The 18,669-nt window shown below is 32.8% G+C and overlaps 2 protein-coding genes across 2 annotated transcripts; one reads left to right on the top strand and one right to left on the bottom strand.

The window, feature by feature from the left end:
- The first annotated feature begins 3,766 nt into the window (after nucleotides 1–3,766).
- On the top strand, nucleotides 3,767–4,841 carry LOC111796815 (transcription factor MYB117). The gene is made up of 2 exons (XM_023679582.2): nucleotides 3,767–3,947; nucleotides 4,074–4,841. Exons 1-2 carry the CDS (start codon nucleotides 3,785–3,787, stop codon nucleotides 4,619–4,621), a joined length of 711 nt encoding a protein of 236 aa, XP_023535350.2. The 5' UTR covers nucleotides 3,767–3,784; the 3' UTR covers nucleotides 4,622–4,841.
- Nucleotides 4,842–9,215: 4,374 nt separating this feature from the next.
- LOC111797572 (2-oxoisovalerate dehydrogenase subunit alpha 1, mitochondrial) lies at nucleotides 9,216–15,317 on the bottom strand. The gene is made up of 8 exons (XM_023680619.2): nucleotides 14,977–15,317; nucleotides 13,023–13,163; nucleotides 12,297–12,479; nucleotides 12,011–12,168; nucleotides 11,723–11,822; nucleotides 11,297–11,408; nucleotides 10,883–11,208; nucleotides 9,216–9,592 (listed from the first exon to the last, which is right to left on the bottom strand). The coding sequence occupies exons 1-8, from the start codon at nucleotides 15,169–15,171 to the stop codon at nucleotides 9,425–9,427; spliced, it is 1,383 nt and encodes a 460-aa protein (XP_023536387.2). The 5' UTR covers nucleotides 15,172–15,317; the 3' UTR covers nucleotides 9,216–9,424.
- Between the last annotated feature and the right edge of the window lie 3,352 nt (nucleotides 15,318–18,669).

The following is an 18,669-nucleotide window of genomic DNA, read 5'->3' as shown; positions in this document are numbered from 1 at the left end:
AGCAGACGTGTTTTAAAGCCTTGAAGAGAATCCCGAAAGGGAAAGCCCTAGAGGACAATATCTGCTAGCGGTGGATCTTGGCTGTTACAAATGATATCAAAGCCAGACACTAGACGTGTGTCAGCCTTCTCGCTAGGCCCCGAAGGGAGGTAGACACGAAACGGTGTGCCAGTAAGGACGCTGGGCCCCGAAGAGGGTGGATTGTGATGTCTATAAGGGTGTGGAAACCTCGCCTAGCAGACGTATTTTAAAGCCTTGAAGAAAATCCCGAAAGGGAAAGCCCAAAGAGGACAATATCTGCTAGCAATGGATCTAGGCTGTTACAAATGGTATCAGAGCCAGACACTGGACGATGTGTCAGCCTTCTCGCTAGGCCCCGAAGGGGGGTAGACACGAAACGGTGTGCCAGTAAGGACGTTGGGCCCCGAAGGGGGTGGATTGTGATGTCTATAAGGGTGTAGAAACCTCTCCTAGCAGACGCGTTTTAAAGCCCTGAAGAGAATCACGAAAGGGAAAACCCAAAGTAGACAATATCTGCTAGCGGTGGATCTAGGCTGTTACATTGCTATTCAAAAGTCAATGGTTCGATCTTCATTTTTAAAGTTCAAGCCCACTAGACCACTGTAATGGGGCGCTCTTCCACAGTATTTTTCATCGCTCTTTTCTATCTGCCACATCAATCGAGTATAGCACGACAGATCTATACAAAGTGGTAATCTCTATTCTTTGTCTTGTACATTGTGTACATATCGAAAATTAGAATCCAACAGTTATACATAGTCGAGTATAGCACGATTGATCTATACAACTGTAAGCGGTGTGTTCTTTGATTTGATACCTTTAGGTCGATTATCGTCGTTCATTCTAAATACCAATTTGATATTTCTTAAAATTAAGAGATTTTAGATGAGAATCGACTCGAAAATGAAAATATAGCTTTTAAAAATTTCCACCAAAAGAAAAAACAAAGTAATACAAACAAAAAAGGGGTTATGATGAGATTAATGAATAATTAAGAGAAAGATCCATCAATTAAAGAGTGGATGCCGATTTAACACCCAATTAATAATGAAAGCCTAAGAGGAAATGGCTATTGATTTTCACATTAAAAAAAAAAAAGTAAATCTTGAATTTTTTTAAATAGGTAATTTGAGGTTATTTAAATGGAATTGAGTGATAATAGTCATGAAACTAGGGGTTCGGTATCTGCCTTGAATGAAGCGGAGAATCCTTGCTCAAAACGGAGAACGAGGGAGGGAATGAGAAGAGATTTCTTCCTAGCTAAACGAGACGGAGAACGGTGATCATTCTCGGTCTCCGTTTGAAAAATGGGAAACAAATTTCTCAATAAGAAACCCTAAATACTCGTGGGTGACCGATAGTGAAGTAGTATCGTGAGGGAAGGGTGAAAAGAACCCTCATCAGTGAGTGAAATAGAACATGAAACCGTAAGCTTCTAAGAAGTGGGAAGAAACCAGGACTCTGACCACGTGCTTATTGAAGAATGAGCCGACGACTCATAGGCAGTGGCTTGGTTAAGGAAACCCACCGGAGCTGTAGCGAAAGCGAGTCTTTATAGGGCAATTGTTACTGCTTATGGACCCGAACCTGGATGAAGGACTCCTGCAAAAAAAAAAAAAAAAAAAAAAAAAAAAAATGAGAACAGGGAAGACTTTTCTGTCTCCACCTCATGGACATCTCTAGTTAAACCGTGATTAAACTCACCTCTTTCAGACCAAAACCTTAATCGAGTGTCTCAAATCAATCAACCCAACCACGTCAAGTTTTGCTCGTTTGACAAAAGTAAACTATACCCTAAACCCTAAACCCTAAACCCTAAACGACTTAAACCATAAACCCTAAACGACCGAAAAAATAAAACTTGATTAGAACAAGAAAGGGTTTGAGGGATTAAGAAAGAAGAAGGAAATTAAGAGGAGATACCGATGTCATACCCAATTAATAAAGGGAAATGGGTATTAAAAACTCATATAATTAGGTGAGGTATAGAGATGGTCAACTAATTAAAGTATGATGTAAATACATGAACCATTTTACGCCATTATCATCAATCCAATCCAATCACCTGGGTGACAAGAATTAGCAGAAAAAGAAAAAAGAACACGAACACGAAGAACACGAAGAACAAGTAAAGAGTTTGGTTTCGTGGGGTATCAAATCTTAATCACTTAAGAAACCATTTATTAATCTTTTTCTCAAATGCTGATGTTGCACGACATTTAGATTTATTAAAGCCAACAACAACAATAACAACAAAAAAAACGTCTCGGGGAATTGAGAAATTGTTTGGTATACGTTAGAGGAACGCAGCTTGCCAAACCCTAGATTCTCAATTTTGTGGTACGTCTGTGAATTTTGAAAAATGTTGAATAGATCGAGTATCTAATAGACATACAATTCGACTTAAAATTAAAAATTTGTGGATCTTATAGACATTTGTTAAAGTTTAAGGATTAAATAGATACAGAACGTTAAGTTCGTAATAAAGGTTGGGTCAGGTTCAGAAATTTTTTAGACCCGACCAAATTTTAAACACAAATAACTCTCGAACTGACTATAATTTTCTGGGTTGGGTTGGTTCGGGTTGTTTGAGCCTGTTATTCAAATTTTTATTTTTAATAAAAATATTTATTTTCAAACATTTAATTAAGATTTACAACTCCATTTCTTTTCAGGCGACTCGTAAACTAACTTAATTCATAAAATTTTAAAATTTACGAGTTGGGTTGAGTTGATCACACATTTTTTCAGATCATCAAATTTTTTGAACACGAACACACGTAGTTCATATAGTTAAACTTGTCGTTTTTTATAATATTGTGTTTACTTGGTCATTTCACGTTCAAATTACGTTCCTAAATTTTGAATTCATTAGAGGTAATACGAGCACTCAAACATTTAAATTCAAAGACAGGAATGCATATCAATTATCATTGAGCTATGTTCATTTTGACATAAACTTGACTGATTAAACTATATTTAGACATGGACCCAAAAATTAAAATATTTCAAATATTCAAAATATTTTTTTTTTATATAAAAACAAAATTTTTATCCTTTCATAATTAAAATATTTTATTAATTATTTTAAATTTTTTTTATGGTTGACCTATATTTTAGAATAATTAACATTATATTACATTAAAAACTAAGATATTATGAATAACCAATCAAAACCATTGAATAATTATCATTACTTTAACAAGTTACCAAGAATTATTCTTCAAAAATACTTTTCAAATAAAACAAAAAACAAAATTACTACCAAAAAAAATATATATTTAATTTCTATTTAAATAATTTATTTATTGTCTGTATCCTAAAATTAAAATAAAACGCGTGAATATTAAAGAATAAGACATTAAAAAAATTAAAATAAACTCGATAATAATAATTATATATATATATATATATATATATATATATATATATATATATATATATATATATTTTGTAAATTTACTAGGAGAAATGTCGTTGTTAATTAAACTACATGTCGAACCATAGGGACTAGGTTTGATTTTAACGTATTACCATGGACCCTCGTAATATATTTAAATATATGTTTTAAAAAAAATAAAAATTTAATTACAGGTTAAAATAATAATAATAATAATAATAATAAATTCTGAAAAAAAATAAAAAATAAAAATCGTGTGAAACCAACAAAAGTGACTTACCATCCACAGCTTCAAACCAAACCTATCAACTTTCTCCTTTCTTCCTTTATATAAATCTCTTCTCCATTCTCAACCTACCCGCTATGGACGGCCTTCTCGTTTCCGCTTCGACTTCTGGGGATGATACTAAGTCGTGCCCACGAGGACACTGGCGCCCAACCGAGGACGAGAAGCTCCGTCGGCTAGTTAAACAGTATGGCGCACAAAACTGGAATTTCATTGCCGAGAAGCTGCAAGGAAGATCAGGTATGTTGTTTCGTGTTCTTGTTTTTGTTCTTGTTGTTATCGGGAAAATGAAAAAAAAAATTATGCTTTCCGAATTTATTTATTAAATTGTTTTTATTTTATATAATAAAGTTGATAATTTTATAGGGAAGAGTTGTAGATTGAGATGGTTTAATCAATTGGATCCGAGAATAAATAGAAGACCGTTTACAGAAGAAGAAGAAGAGAGGCTTTTAACGGCGCATCGGATTCACGGCAACAAATGGGCATTAATTGCAAGGCTTTTTCCGGGAAGAACTGATAACGCTGTGAAGAATCATTGGCACGTAATAATGGCTAGAAAGCAAAGACAACAATCTAATTTCTCTGCAACTAAACTAAACTTTCCTGAATTTTTCATCGGTTCCAAATCCTCTCCGACAGCATCGGCGATAGCAAGAACAAGAACGCACGGCGGCGGTTGCGGTGGAGGATTGTTTCGAAGATTCTGGGAACATCAAAACCCTAATAATCAGTGGAACAATAGCTTATTTCCCCATTTTCCGTCGTCTTTGTTCTTAAGATGGTATCAGAGTTCGTTAGATTTGAGAAATTTTAAAGATAATCGATCGAAATCGATTAATTTTGAGATTTCGAATGAATCGGTTGAAAAGAAGGATATTAAGTTCATAGATTTTCTTGGGGTTGAGTCGTGAAAAAAATGGCGTATGATATATTATGATGTAATTAATTTGGCTTTATCTATTGTAAAAATTAGGGTTTTATTTTTTAGTTAGCGTATATTTAATTTTGATTCTTTTTAGTTCAAAGGTCGTGGGCGTCACGAGAATCGAATCATCGACTCTTAGAATAGTAATCGATATCTTATCTATTGAGTTATACTCGAATTTGCATTGAAACGATGAACTTTTTGGATCTAACTCGTGTAAAGAGTACTAACATTTTTTTCATACGACGGAGTCTTCAAAATACGTACTCGAGACAATAATCAAACCAGATAATCGAGAGCGGAAATATTCTACTAATTTCATTCAAAACGAGCATGTGATTCCCTCTAGTCCGTTTGTGGGTTGAACGTTTTTCAAAATGCTGACATTAAATACACAAAAAAAATATGAAATTTCAGAGATCTATAAGATATTTTTTAAAGAATACGAACATGAACGTTCATAAACTAAACTTATAATTTAACGGTTGAAAATTTTGTTTCAACTCTAAATTTGCATTAACGAATTGAATGATATATTAAATGTTAATTTAATTACAATTTTGACTTCTATTTCTTGAGAAAAATAAACATGTTCATCATTAATTTCATTTAAATACTTTTAATTTTCCAAGTAAATATATAAATTACATAATAGATAAGAATTTCAAGAATAAATGCCTTCTAAGGACGCTTATTGTTAATTACATATATAAACACTATTATTGTACATAATTTTAGCCTAATTACTCAATTTATAACCTCTATTTAATTAAATTCTCATGCCTTCCATACAAAAATTGAAAATTATTAAACGTGTTCATATCACCTGATAATCCGACCATAAATGTCGGGTTGAGTTATATTCTTTTTTTCGATTTGGGTTGGGTTGAATTTTTGTAAAATTAAGATTTTGGGTGGTTCGTGATTTGACTTTTTTTTGGTCGGGTCAACCCAACTAATAAATGTCGGGTTGAGTTATATTCTTTTTTGTGATTTGGGTTGGGTTGAATTTTTGTAAAATTAAGATTTTGGGTGGTTCGTGATTTGACTTTTTTTTGGTCGGGTCAACCCAACTAATAAATGTCGGGTTGAGTTATATTCTTTTTTGTGATTTGGGTTGGGTTGAATTTTTGTAAAATTAAGATTTTGGGTGGTTCGTGATTTGACTTTTTTTTGGTCGGGTCAACCCAACTAATAAATGTCGGGTTGAGTTATATTCTTTTTTGTGATTTGGGTTGGGTTGAATTTTTGTAAAATTAAGATTTTGGATGGTTCGTGATTTGACTTTTTTATGGTCGGGTCAACTCAACTAACCTGAGAATGTGGTTAGAACACGACTCAATCCTACCCTAATTTTAAGATTATTATGTTGATTATGGGTCGAGAAATTGTTACGGAAGCAAATCTTTATTTTCCTCCCATACAAATAAAAATAAAAATAACAAAATGAACCATACACGTATTATCTGTTCAAAATATTTTTTAAATTCAATCAAATTGTTTGGATCGTAAATATTTTTCGATTTAAAAAATTATGAACACGAACCAACTTAACCATTAAAATACTGTAAGTTAGGTCGGTTCAAATTGTTTAGATAATTTATTAAAAATTTTATTTTTAATATATATTCTTTTAAATAATTGAAGAAATACTTGTATAGAGTAAAATAAAATATTGATATAAATAGTAAAAAAAAATTGTTTGAAAAATGACATTTAACTTTATAAATAATTTATTCTATTGTAAGCATGAATAATTCTAATATCTATTATTTCAAGTTTTGTGTAATATTCTCCATAATAAAGCATTTGATTTTGACCATAGAGTAAAAATGAGGAAATGAGTGAAAATGGTAATTAAAATCAAGGTTGGTGGCACGGTAAACGTCTCACGTCTTGTTGAAATAATTTTGAAATCAAGACGAGAGGAACGAACCATTTTTTATATGGGTGTGAAATCTCTGTCTAGCAGACAGCGTTTTAAAATAGTGAGGTTGATGGTTATACGTAACGGGTCAAATTAGACAATATCTGATAGCGGTGAGTTTGAACGAACACCAAAATTATAATATTACCAGTGAGTCAAGACTGACGGGTTTTGATTAATAACGTGTCTAGCTATTTATATTGTTGTTGTAGTAATTATTTAATCATCTAACTTTTGTCACGTGAACATGGCCTATGCATCGGGAAAAAGAAAATTCAACTTAGGGGTCATATCTTTCACTTCCAATATAGGACTTCTATTGAGCACGTGTTGATCCATTTAATAGTTCTTGCCGTATTTTCTTGAAAAGTACTTTGAATGACCCTCCTCTGTGACCAGATAGCTCTCGAACACTCCTCCACCTTGACCGACAACCTGCGGACACTTGAAAAAGAAAGAGGAAATGGGCGAGTATATAAATATACTCGTTAAGCAATCTACTTGTAAGCTCTCATCTCATCGCATCTTTAAGATTTAAATATAAATTAAAACTGACATAATAGTGTCTCCCGAGTTAGTTCAAACAATTTACTCAAAATACACCAAAACGGCATTTTAAGATATTAAAAAGAGGAAGACGACTCGATCTAAGTGCACCTTAGCAGCTGCACAGCTATGCACACTCACACCCTCAATTGTGATCGGTACAGGCAGTCTAACCTATAGGCTCTCGTCAAAGTAGTCTTTGTAATGATTTTTTAAGCTATGTGCTCATACACTGACTCTAGCTTTAGGTCTTCCATGGCTTACCATCCATGCTAGTCTTATAAGCCTATCCATACCTAGACGTTATACGCTCCTACACTAGAGTGTATAACTAAACCCCTCGGTTCATAATGTAGGATTAGGTTGTACTTAGCTTGTTGTTTATATTTTCCATAGTTTATCATTCAGTCTATGCTACTAGCACGTCAGACTGATTTACATAAGGTAAGCACATATTCCATACCTTTACTTGAATTGAAATTCAAACACTTGTCACATAAGTGGTTACCTCGTATTATCGTGGTCTATTTGACAATTTTATTCTGTGATGAGTGTGATAATTAAGCCCACACTAGCCGATATTGTTCTTTTTGGGTTTTCTCTTTCGGATTTTCCCTCAAGGTTTTTAGAACATGTCTGCTAGGGAGAGGTTTCCACACCCTTATAAAAAAATGTTTCATTCTCGTCCCCAATCGATTTGAGATCTCACAATCCACCCCCTTCGGGACCAACGTCCTCACTTGCACTCCATATGATGCTTGTTTTTTTGTTTTGTAATGGAGGAAAGTTCTCCCGAAGAATATAAGAAAGAGGCTAAATTGTATGTTTTGAAGTGTTAGTAAAGGCCTGAACTTTCAATTTTGCATCTAAAAATCCTTCAACTTTCAATTATGCTCGAGAATATGGATGTCTATTTCTCGAATGCAATGCGAAAACTCGGGTCAATGTGGAGCAATGCTTTGATGAGCTTGTGTTGAAGGTACATGAAAACACGAAACCATCTTCAGCTTCCTAAATGACGTATCGCTTTATACAAATTGTGCGTCTCAAGTTCGAATCCAAGAATGGATTGTGTTGTTTAATTTGCTACTAGTTTCTTCAATCTTCCCTTTATGGATCATAAGTTACGTTCAACTAGAATTGTATTCTTTCGGTCTTCGTTATTAGGTTGATGATTAATTGATTTATTCTGGTGTGTGTTTTGATTTATCATGAACTTATAACTTTACAAATACAAACATTTTCTTTCGGTCTTCGTTATTAGGTTGATGATTAATTGATTTATTCTGGTGTGTGTTTTGATTTATCATGAACTTATAACTTTACAAATACAAACATTTTAAGATTGTCACGACTTCCTCATATGAGGTTAGTCGGTATCACAATCGCCTTTTTTTTTCTTTTTTTTTTTTTGGTAGCGAATTTGGCAATTGTGCGATGCTCATTCTTAGACACTGAGTGAGTCAAGCCAACTTTGGATGTGTCGCCTACGGCTGAGCAACATATGCTCAAGCCTCTGGCCTCGATTTGAGAAGAAGGTTTTAGAAAGCGGGGCAAAGAGATTTTGAAAGAGAGTTTTAAACAAGGTTGAATGAGAGATTGAAAACGGTGTTATATAGCATGCAAGCAAAATGCAACGGCTTAAACAGTATATAACTTTTCGGGTAGGGTGAATTTGACACCTAGTCATCATTCTATAGTACATTTTGGGATATTTCATGTCTATGTCTACCAGGTGTAGACATGATTTTACCGAAACATCCTACTCTTAGAAAAAGCAAGAAGAAAATTATACAACATGAAGGCAGTAGTACAAGGAAAGGGTTTCAGCATATAACGAACAAGCGGCCATGGGCAACCGTGACAGTCAACATACCAACCTCTCCAAAATTTGAGGTTGGCATCGATTTGAGCCCAAAACTATCAGTGACCTAGGAATTAGTTGCTAGGTGAACTCAATGCAATATCTAAAACTCGTAAAGGGAGGTACCTTAAGGCATGCTCGTGTTGATGAATTCTACTGAGAGAATAGGAAGAGTATACCTTAAGGCGTTCTACGTCAACTCTAGGTTCATCTATCTAGGTCGAAGAACACAACACACCCCCATAAGTCCAAATAATTTGATTATGAATTTCATATCAATTTACATAAGAACATCATCATTGCAAGAGTTCCCGACGAGCATGATTACTCACAGAGTCGACATTACATTATATCGAATCATACGAGTTTACACTTATTTGGCTCAAGCTTCGAGTTTGAATCAAGTATAAGTATGCACACATTAGGAGTCTTGACAATATGTTTGATAGAATCTAAAGAGGAACATCAGAAGGATAATCTTGAGGATACCTCTTCGTTGTTTGCCTGAGTACTTCCTCTTGTTCTTGAAGGTTTGAGGGTAAATGGTCATAAACATCATTGAACAACTCTGAAAGTGGAGGCTTCTCTGTCTTCTCTGCACTCTGGATTGCTTGCAACAACTGAACCAACAAAATGGGTAGCTTTAGCAGATTCAGCACCATTGAATCTCAATAGGGTTAATGAAATTCTATTTTTGAATTTTATTCAATCAAACAATATGTTTATCGCATCGATTGGAGAGGAGAACGAATCATTCTTTATGAGAATGTGAAAACCTCTCCCTAGTAGACGCGTTTTAAAAGCCCATGCTCATTGTGTGTTCGAGGGCACGGTTCCTGGGCTTATCAAGCTCTAAAACTCTTACGTTTTCTTATAGAGGTATAAAATGAATGAAGATTATAAAATAAAAGTAAAGTAAAAATTTCAAATATGGCGTCGCCTAGACTTAAACGGGAGACTTTTATTGTGTAAGACTAACGTGATAACCAACTACACCACGAAGGGGAAGCATAAAAGGGAAAGCCCAAAGAAGATAATATATGCTAGCGGTGGGTTTAGGCCGATACAAATAGTATCAAAGCCAGATGGGCAATGTGCCAGTGAGGAGGCTGAGCACCAAAGGGAGTGGACACGAAGCGATATGCCAATAAGGATGCTAGGTCCCGAAGGGGGGTGAATTGGAGGGTCCCACATCGATTGGAGAAGGAAACGAGTGTTAGCGAGGACGCTGGGCTTCGAGGAGGGTGGATTGTGAGATCCCACATCGGTTGGAGAGGGGAAACGAAACATTCTTTACAAGGGTGTGGGGTGGACAAGAGGTGATGTGCCAGCAAGGATGCTAGACCTCGAAGGAGGTGAATTGGAGTGTTGTACATCGATGGGAGAAGGAAACGAGTGTCAGCGAGAACACTGAGCCTCAAAGGGAGTGAATTGTGAGATTCCACGTTAGTTGGAGAGGGAAACGAAGCATTTTTTATAAGGGTGTGGAAAATCTCGAAGGGGGTGGATTGGAGGGTCACACATCGATTGGAGAAGGGAATGAGTTTCAATGAGGATGCTAGATTTCGAAGGGGTGGATTGTGAGATCCCACGTTGGCCGGAGAGGGGAAGGAAGCATTTTACAAGGTTGTGGAAACCTCTTTCTACCAGACGCGCGTTCTAAAAACTTGGAGGGGAAGCTCACAAGAAAAAACTTAAAGAGGACAATGCTTGGGACGTTGGCATGGCTATCATAGCATGAACTCATTGATTACCAGACCCAAGAATTCATCCAAACTAAGAAGTTCATCACAAAAGTATACTAATTCTCCTGAGTTTCTTGTATTGTTATTCACAAATCTTTGTTTTTATTCCTAGAATTTAGTTAACAATTCAAACATTCCAACAAAAAGCGAAAGCAAAAAACTGACCTGTTTTTTAATGGTGGTTTTATGCTTGGACTCATCTTCTACACTCAACCATCCATTATTAGTAAGCCATTTAGCAAAGCGATTCACAGGGTTCCTCTCCATTTTCCAGTGCTCAATCTCATCAACAGCGCGGTACTTACTGGAATCATCGGAGGTAGAATGGTGACCAACTCTGTAAGTCAAAGCCTCGATCAGAACCGGCATTTGCTCTGCAACCGCCATGGATCGAGCTTTGCGAACCGCACTGTATACGGCTAGGGCATCGTTTCCATCGATTCGTATGCTTCGGATTCCATAGCCCTGGCCTTTCACTACCACGCCATCGCCTGCAAAATCAACGCCAAGATATTAATTAGGGCTTCGAATTGAGAGCGTGAGATTATGGATTTTGAACGGAATTTGGGGATCCGGTACTCCGGAATTGTTCTTGGACGGAAGTGCTGATAGCCCAGCCGTTGTTGCGGCAGATGAAAATCACCGGCGCTCCTAATACGGCTGCGAAGTTCAACCCCGCGTGGAAATCGCCCTGTAAATCCAATTCAATTTCATCCTTAATTTTAAATTTCAAAAATATATTTATTTATTTATTTATTTATTTTATTTTATTTTATTTTTATTATTATTATTTTCCGTATAGATTAGAAATGTTTATTTCACTAGCGGAAATTATCTAATTTTTTTCAATATATTTATTTAACTCTCATTATACTCGAAAAAATGTTTATTTAACTCACGCCTAATTTATGGATCAATAAAGTTGAAGAGAAAAATAAATAGATTAAAATATTTTAAGCTATGAATTAAAAAGAAAATACCCGAACATTAGCGACTAAACCTTACCTCGCTAGTGGTGCCATCTCCAAAATAAGCTACGGCACAAGCATCTTTTTTGTCCATTTTAAGCGAATAAGCAATGCCAACTGCTTGTGGAATTTGTGTTCTGTAACATCAAAACGTCATAAAGAAAGTAAGATCAGTTTTGGATAACCATTTACTATTTACTTCTAAAGAAACGGTTTTAAAACCTCATTTAAACGTTTCGTGTTTATTTAGTCTCTCGTTGTTGATAGGTTACGTCAAATCATTGTCGTAAAGAGAGATTAGTGTTTATAGAACGAAAAAAGTTACCCAAGAGGCGATGAAATAGTGAAGTAATTGTGTTGATTGGAGCCATAGTGAATAGGCATTTGTCGACCCTTCCCATAATCGCTTTTGTTTCCGAACAACTGGTTTGCAAATTCTTGCAACGTAAACCCACGCCATAACAACACTCCCGGCTCTCTATACTGTCAACCCAATTCACAGTTAAAAAAATAAATATCTTAATTTTCTCGATAACATAACTAATAAATCAACGTGACTAACTTGAGCATAGTTCAACTGATTAATGCATGTAAAGGCTCGTTTCATTTACCTGAGCTAAAACGACGTCATCGGGGTGAAGGGCAGCGGCCGAAGCAACCGAAATGGCTTCTTCTCCCGATGAAGTTAAGTAAAATGAGATTCTTCCTTGCCTTTGTGCTTCGTAGAATATGGTATCCATTGTTTGAAGGGTTATCATGTCTTTGTACATCTTAATCCCTGCATCTTTGCTCAACTATCAAGAACAAAAAAACAAATATTAAGGATGTTGTAACGGCTTAGATACACCGCTAGCAGATATTGTCCTTTTTGGACTTCCACTCAAGACTTTAAAACACATCTGCTGGTAAGGTTTCCACCCCCTTATAAATGGTGTTTTGTTCTCCTTTCCAACCAATGTGGGACATCACAATCCACCCACCTTCGGGGTCCAGCGTCCTCGCTGGCACTTTTACCTTCCTCCAATTCATGTGGGACCGCCCCAAATCCCCCCCCCCTTTGGGGCCAGCATCTTTACTGGCACACCGCCTCGTGTCTACCCCCTTCGGGGGAACAGCGAGGAGGCTGGCACATCGTCCAATATCTGGCTCTGATACCATTTGTAACGGCTCAGATCCACCGCTAGCAGATATTGTTCCCCTCAAGGCTTTAAAACGTGAATGCTAGGATAAGGTTTCCACGCCTTTATAAACGATGGTTTGTTCTCCTCCCAAACCAAGGTAGAATATCACAAATGAAAATTGGAATATATAAATAAATAAATAAATGAAAATAATACCTGCGTGAAATTATTGGATGTAGTTGTCTCTCCAATTTCATCAATAACACGATAACACGGAACTCGCTTCTGAGTCATCGACTCACCAATGAATCTCATTTCACTAGTAAATGGAACTTTTCCTCCCGGGAAATCCAATTCCTATAACAATAAATATTTTTTTTTAAAAAAAAAAAAAAACTTCAACAACAATTAATAGTTTCTTAACTGAAATCGAGAGCGTTAAAAAAACTCAACATATATAAAAGTGAACAATATTTTCATTATATCGTGAAAATGGATAAAATGTAAGAAAAACGTCAATATATATTCTATATTTATTTTTTGTTTAAATATTCATTGCCATCAACATTTTCTTTATCGACATTTTTATGAAGATAGACATTATTTTATATGATTTTACAACATTTTTATATTAAATATTATCATGTGCTATGATATTAATTATTGTGACATTATTTATATGACATGACAAGCTTTTAATATTAAACATTATCATATGTATATATATAGTAATGTGTTAAAAAATTAAGGACAGTAAATATTAAAAATAGGGGAAAATATTGAGTAAAAATGGTAGTGAGATAAAAATTATAAATAAAAAAAAAAACATGTTTGGGTTAAAAAAGATATATAAGATAAATATTTACAGAGAGAATAAAGTTTAATAAAGATATGGGTTGGCAAATTCTTTTACCAAGAATAATATATATATATATGAGTCAGAAAAAAATATTATTCAAAGGTTTAGACAGAAAAAAAATTTTTAAAGAGAAAATTAAAAAAGAAAATTAGAATTAGAGATGTCGGATATCTGACTAATTCGGACCACCTAACTCTAATCATAAAAGTCGAGTTGGGTTGTTTTTTTTTTTTTTTTTTTTTGGTGGGGATCGAATCGTGTTAAAATTTTGAAATTTTGAGTCGGTTCACAGGTTGACATTTTTTTTGTCTGGTCAACACGACCAACCAAAAAAATACAGTTACAACTCAATCCTATCCTACTGGACTGTTATTATGAATTTTATTTGGGTTGCTTAAGTTACTAATTAATTTCGAGCTTAAGACGAATATGTGGAAAAGTTACCGAAAAAATTTTAATATTACTTTGTTTAGTGTATTTTTACCTTCACAAAATTTATTTTTGTTCCTTATACATTTAATTTTTATTTATTAAATCAAATAAAAGAGTTTATTTTAAAATTACAAAAACAAAATGAAGTAATATATTTATTTATTTATTTATTTATTTGAAGTGGGAAGAAAAAATATAAATTTTAAAAGAATTAAATCTAATTCTATTTCTTTTTTAAAAAACAAAGAAATGAATTAATTATTAAATTCACATTTAAAAAAAAAAAAAAAAAAAAACAAAGCCTTCAATATAATACATCCTTTAATTAATTAAATAAATAAATAAACAATATATTAAAATGTGGGGACAAAACTGTCAATTTTACAAATAAAAATTAGTAAATAAAACCATTTTTATAATATTACTTCAATTTTTTACTCTCTATAATTATTAACCTAAAAAAAATAAAAATTTATTTTTATAGATAAATTGTTAAATAATTAATCAAATTTAGATAAAAACGAGTTTAGTTATTAATTTTGGATTAATTAGTGTTTGATTAAGGTTTAAAATTTAATTAATTATTTATTTATGTTCAATCTCGAACTTAAAGGAACATTTTGTTTTGGATTTTATCGAATCACATCTAACTTTTAATTTATTCCATAAAAAAAATTAATTTTTTCAATTAAAATAATAAAAAAATTGACGTGACAATTATTATATAAAGTTAATTTATTCCGCTCGATAATATTTTTGAAACCCACTAAAAATATTTTTTAAATAAAGTATTAACCATTTTCATTTAAAGCAAAAAAAACACACGCACATGCACGATAGAGAAAACGTTCAAAATACTAATAAAAACAGCCACCAAACCTGATCATCGTTGTCATGAACATACAGTTGATCGACATCACGCACAGCTTCCGTGGATTCAAATCGAGGAGTCGACCAAAGAGATCCAATCCACACAGGAGACTCCGAAACAGAAGAGAGCAAAGATGGGTAGAGATGGTTTTGGTTGAGAAGGGCGAGTAAATTCCGAGACGACGATCGCACGAACGGAATCATAGCGACGAGAGAAATTTCGAGAGAAAAAAAAGAAAGAAGAGGAAGAGTTCAAAATGATTTGAAAGTGGAAATTTGTAGAAGAATGAAGAAGATGAGAATGGAGAGTGTCCTATTTGGATTGGGTTTGATCCTTATCGGGTGAGTTGGTATGGTAGGGGCTCAACCCTATCACAATTTAAAGTGTTTTTAAAGAAATAGGTGTGGAACCACTTTTTTTAGGACACCAAATTCGACACGTTTTTAAGCTTTTTCGGTGAATATTTGGGTATCGATTCATACGCCGTAGTTGTCGAGTTACCTTTCGAAGAACGTGCAATTTATTATATTTATTATCAGTTTAATTCTGATTATCTAATTTCTTTAGTTAAGAGATTAAATTATTTGAATTTATAAAAATAATTATGATTCTTCTTTTGTTGCAGCTTTGTTTCATAGTTAAGGGTGGGTTTGTTAGACGAACACGACTTTCCACATAATGGTATGATATTGTCTACTTTGAGTATAAGCTCTCGTGGCTTTGCTTTGGGCTTACTCAGTTATAAACCCATGATCATTCCCTAAATTAGTCGATGTGGGACTTTCATAATACAACATGGTTTACTGGGAGTAATTTTATGTGGGTAAGAAAAAAAACATGCCGAAAAGACTTGTATTAGTGATTATGTTACATCGAGATACAGAAGCATAGGAGAGAGAAATTTCGTATGTTTTTTTTTAACTGAAGGGTAAAAAAAAAAAATCACTCTTCACAAAGGTAAAAAAGAAAAAAAAAACTTTTTACCCTCGATTTTACCTTTAACCTAACGGAATGGTGACTCGAGTATTATCTATTGACTTAAAGCAACTTTAAGCTATTTTTCATAACGAAGGTGTAATATCGACAGCTTCTCTCGAACTTCTTTCACTAGATTAGATGCAAAACTCTTTCTATAGACGTATTTAAAAAATCTTTAAATGAACTAATAAAAAAAATTACTAAAAAAAAAAAGAAAAAAAAAACTATGGGCCCAAACATTAAAATTTAGAACAGCCCAACCCAAGCCCAAATAGTGGTACAAGCTTATTGGGCTTGGGCCTGCATTTATTAGAATTAAATCAGTTTAATATTTAAAAAATTGAATTATTTATTAGTCATTAAAAAAATTACAAAATGAAATATTAAAATTATAATATAACTAAAAAATTAGTGTAAGCAATAAGAAAATATTAAAAAATAAAAATAATAATAATAAATAAAGGTGATATTAGATTAAATGGGTAAATGAAATATATTTTTCTTATTTAATACTTTATACTAAAAATATTAAATATATTTCCAAAAGTATTATTTGTTTATTTATTTATTTATTTATTTTCTCTGATTAACTCATTAATTTATTATAGTTTGTAGGCATAAATTAAATTAATAAATTTGTATTAAAATAAATTGGTAATAATTAAATCAACTACCAAATTATATATATATATATATATATATATATATATGCTTACTTGATAAGAAAAGACAAAAAGAAGAAAAAGAAGAAAAAGAAAAAGAAAAAGAAATAAAGTGTTAATTAAATGGAGAAAAATTTGTTTGGTGTGGGGCAATTGGTGTGTGCTACAACAACACAAATATAAATATAAATAAAAAATTAAGTTTAATTAAAAGTTTAATCAATTATAAATTTTTATATTTATATTTATTTCTATTCCGCCTGTAAATTTTAAAGTATTTAATAAAAAAAACGGGTTTTAAAAAAATTAATTATCTGAAAAATTCCGTCAATTTAATTATTTGGATTAGATTCAATCAAATATACAAAACTTTATATATTGGGCTGGCGTGGGGTTCAATTACATTTCGTTGAACCCTACCGACCCGAATTTATTGTTAACTTTAATTTTTTTTATTTATTTATGATGTAATATATAAAAATATATTTTATTTTTATTATTTAATTTTCAACCCCTCTTTAAAATAATTTTTAACTACTGTGAAATAAATATATTAAAATTGAATGGTAAAATTTAATTAAATTTTTAAAAATAAATAAATAAATACTTTCTGAACTAACCTTTTAATTTTTTTTTTCATTAAAAATAAATTTTTGAATAAATAACTCATCACTCAAAAAAAAAAAAATTATGGTTGAGTTAAGTTGGGTTCGTTATTTAATAAAATTATTTGGACTACAAAAATTACCACTCGAATATAAATATATATATATATATATATATATATATACTCGTGTATTCATTGAAACTTTGAATTTGGAAGTTTTTGTTTAGAAAATTCATAAACTTTTCAAAAACATCGACTAGATCAAGTCCTCACGGTTTTAAAGTCCTTCAATCGATGCGCGATCTCATAATTCACTACCTTTGTAAGCCCAGCTATGATACCATTTCTAACGGCCTAAGTCTGTCTCTATCAATATCGCTTTCAGCCTAACGTGTAACGACCCAGATCCATCGCTAGCAGATATTGTCTTCTTTGGACTTTCTCTTTCGGGCTTCTCCTCAAGGCTTTAAAATGCGTTTGCTAGGGGAAGGTTGCCACACGCTTATAAACGGTGGTTTGTTCTCCTCCCCAACTAATGTGGGATATCACAATAAGATATGAGTCGTTACATAACGAGTTTAAAACACCTCTATTAATGAGAGGCTTCCATACTCTTGTAAGTAATGTTTCGTTATGTAGTTTTAAAAATATATATATTAAAATTGAATGGTAAAATTTAATTAAATTTTTAAAAATAAATAAATAAATGTTTTATGAATTAATATTTTAATTTTTTTTATTAAAAATAAATTTTTGAATAAATAACTCGAACAACTCAAAAAAAAATTAGATTGTGTTCATTATTTAATAAAGATTAGTTGCACTGAAAAATTTAAAACTCGAACAATTAGATTGTGTCTAAAAAATGCTCGACTCAAACTAATAAATTTAGAAACATTAAAAAAAAATTATAAATCTTTGAAAATTTCAATATTTCAATTTATATATATATATTCCTATATTGAATGAAACTTTGAATTTGGAAGTTTTTGTTTAGAAAATTCATAAACTTTTTAAAAATATCGACTAGATCAAGTCCTCGCGGTTTTGAAATGAAGATATTTCTACACACCCATAAATAATATTTTGTTCCCCTGTCCAATCGATGCAGGATTTCACAATTTACCACTCTTGTAGTGGATCCAGCTATGATACCATTTGTAACAGCCCAAATCCGTCTCTAGCAATATTGCCATCAGCCTTACGGGTTTAAAACGCGCCTATTAATGAGAGGCTTCCATACTCATGTAAGTAATGTTTCGTTCCTTTCTCCAACCGGTGTGGATCTCAAATTAAGTATGAACGGAAACTGGTACTAAACTCGAAAATTTAGGTAAAACGACCTTTATCAAAAGGGTCCATTGGGTAAAGTGAAAGGAAAAAAAAGGAGGCATGTGAGTCCCTTAATTTTAGGCACCAAACAAACAAACAAACAGTCTCTTTGAATTGCCAAC

Source organism: Cucurbita pepo, chromosome 6 (assembly GCF_057944985.1).
Source record: "Cucurbita pepo subsp. pepo isolate OVF chromosome 6, ASM5794498v1, whole genome shotgun sequence".
NCBI classification, from domain to species: Eukaryota; Viridiplantae; Streptophyta; class Magnoliopsida; order Cucurbitales; family Cucurbitaceae; genus Cucurbita; species Cucurbita pepo.
The sequence above is the reverse complement of the archived record's forward strand: the minus strand, read 5'-3'. Positions and strand labels throughout refer to the sequence as shown.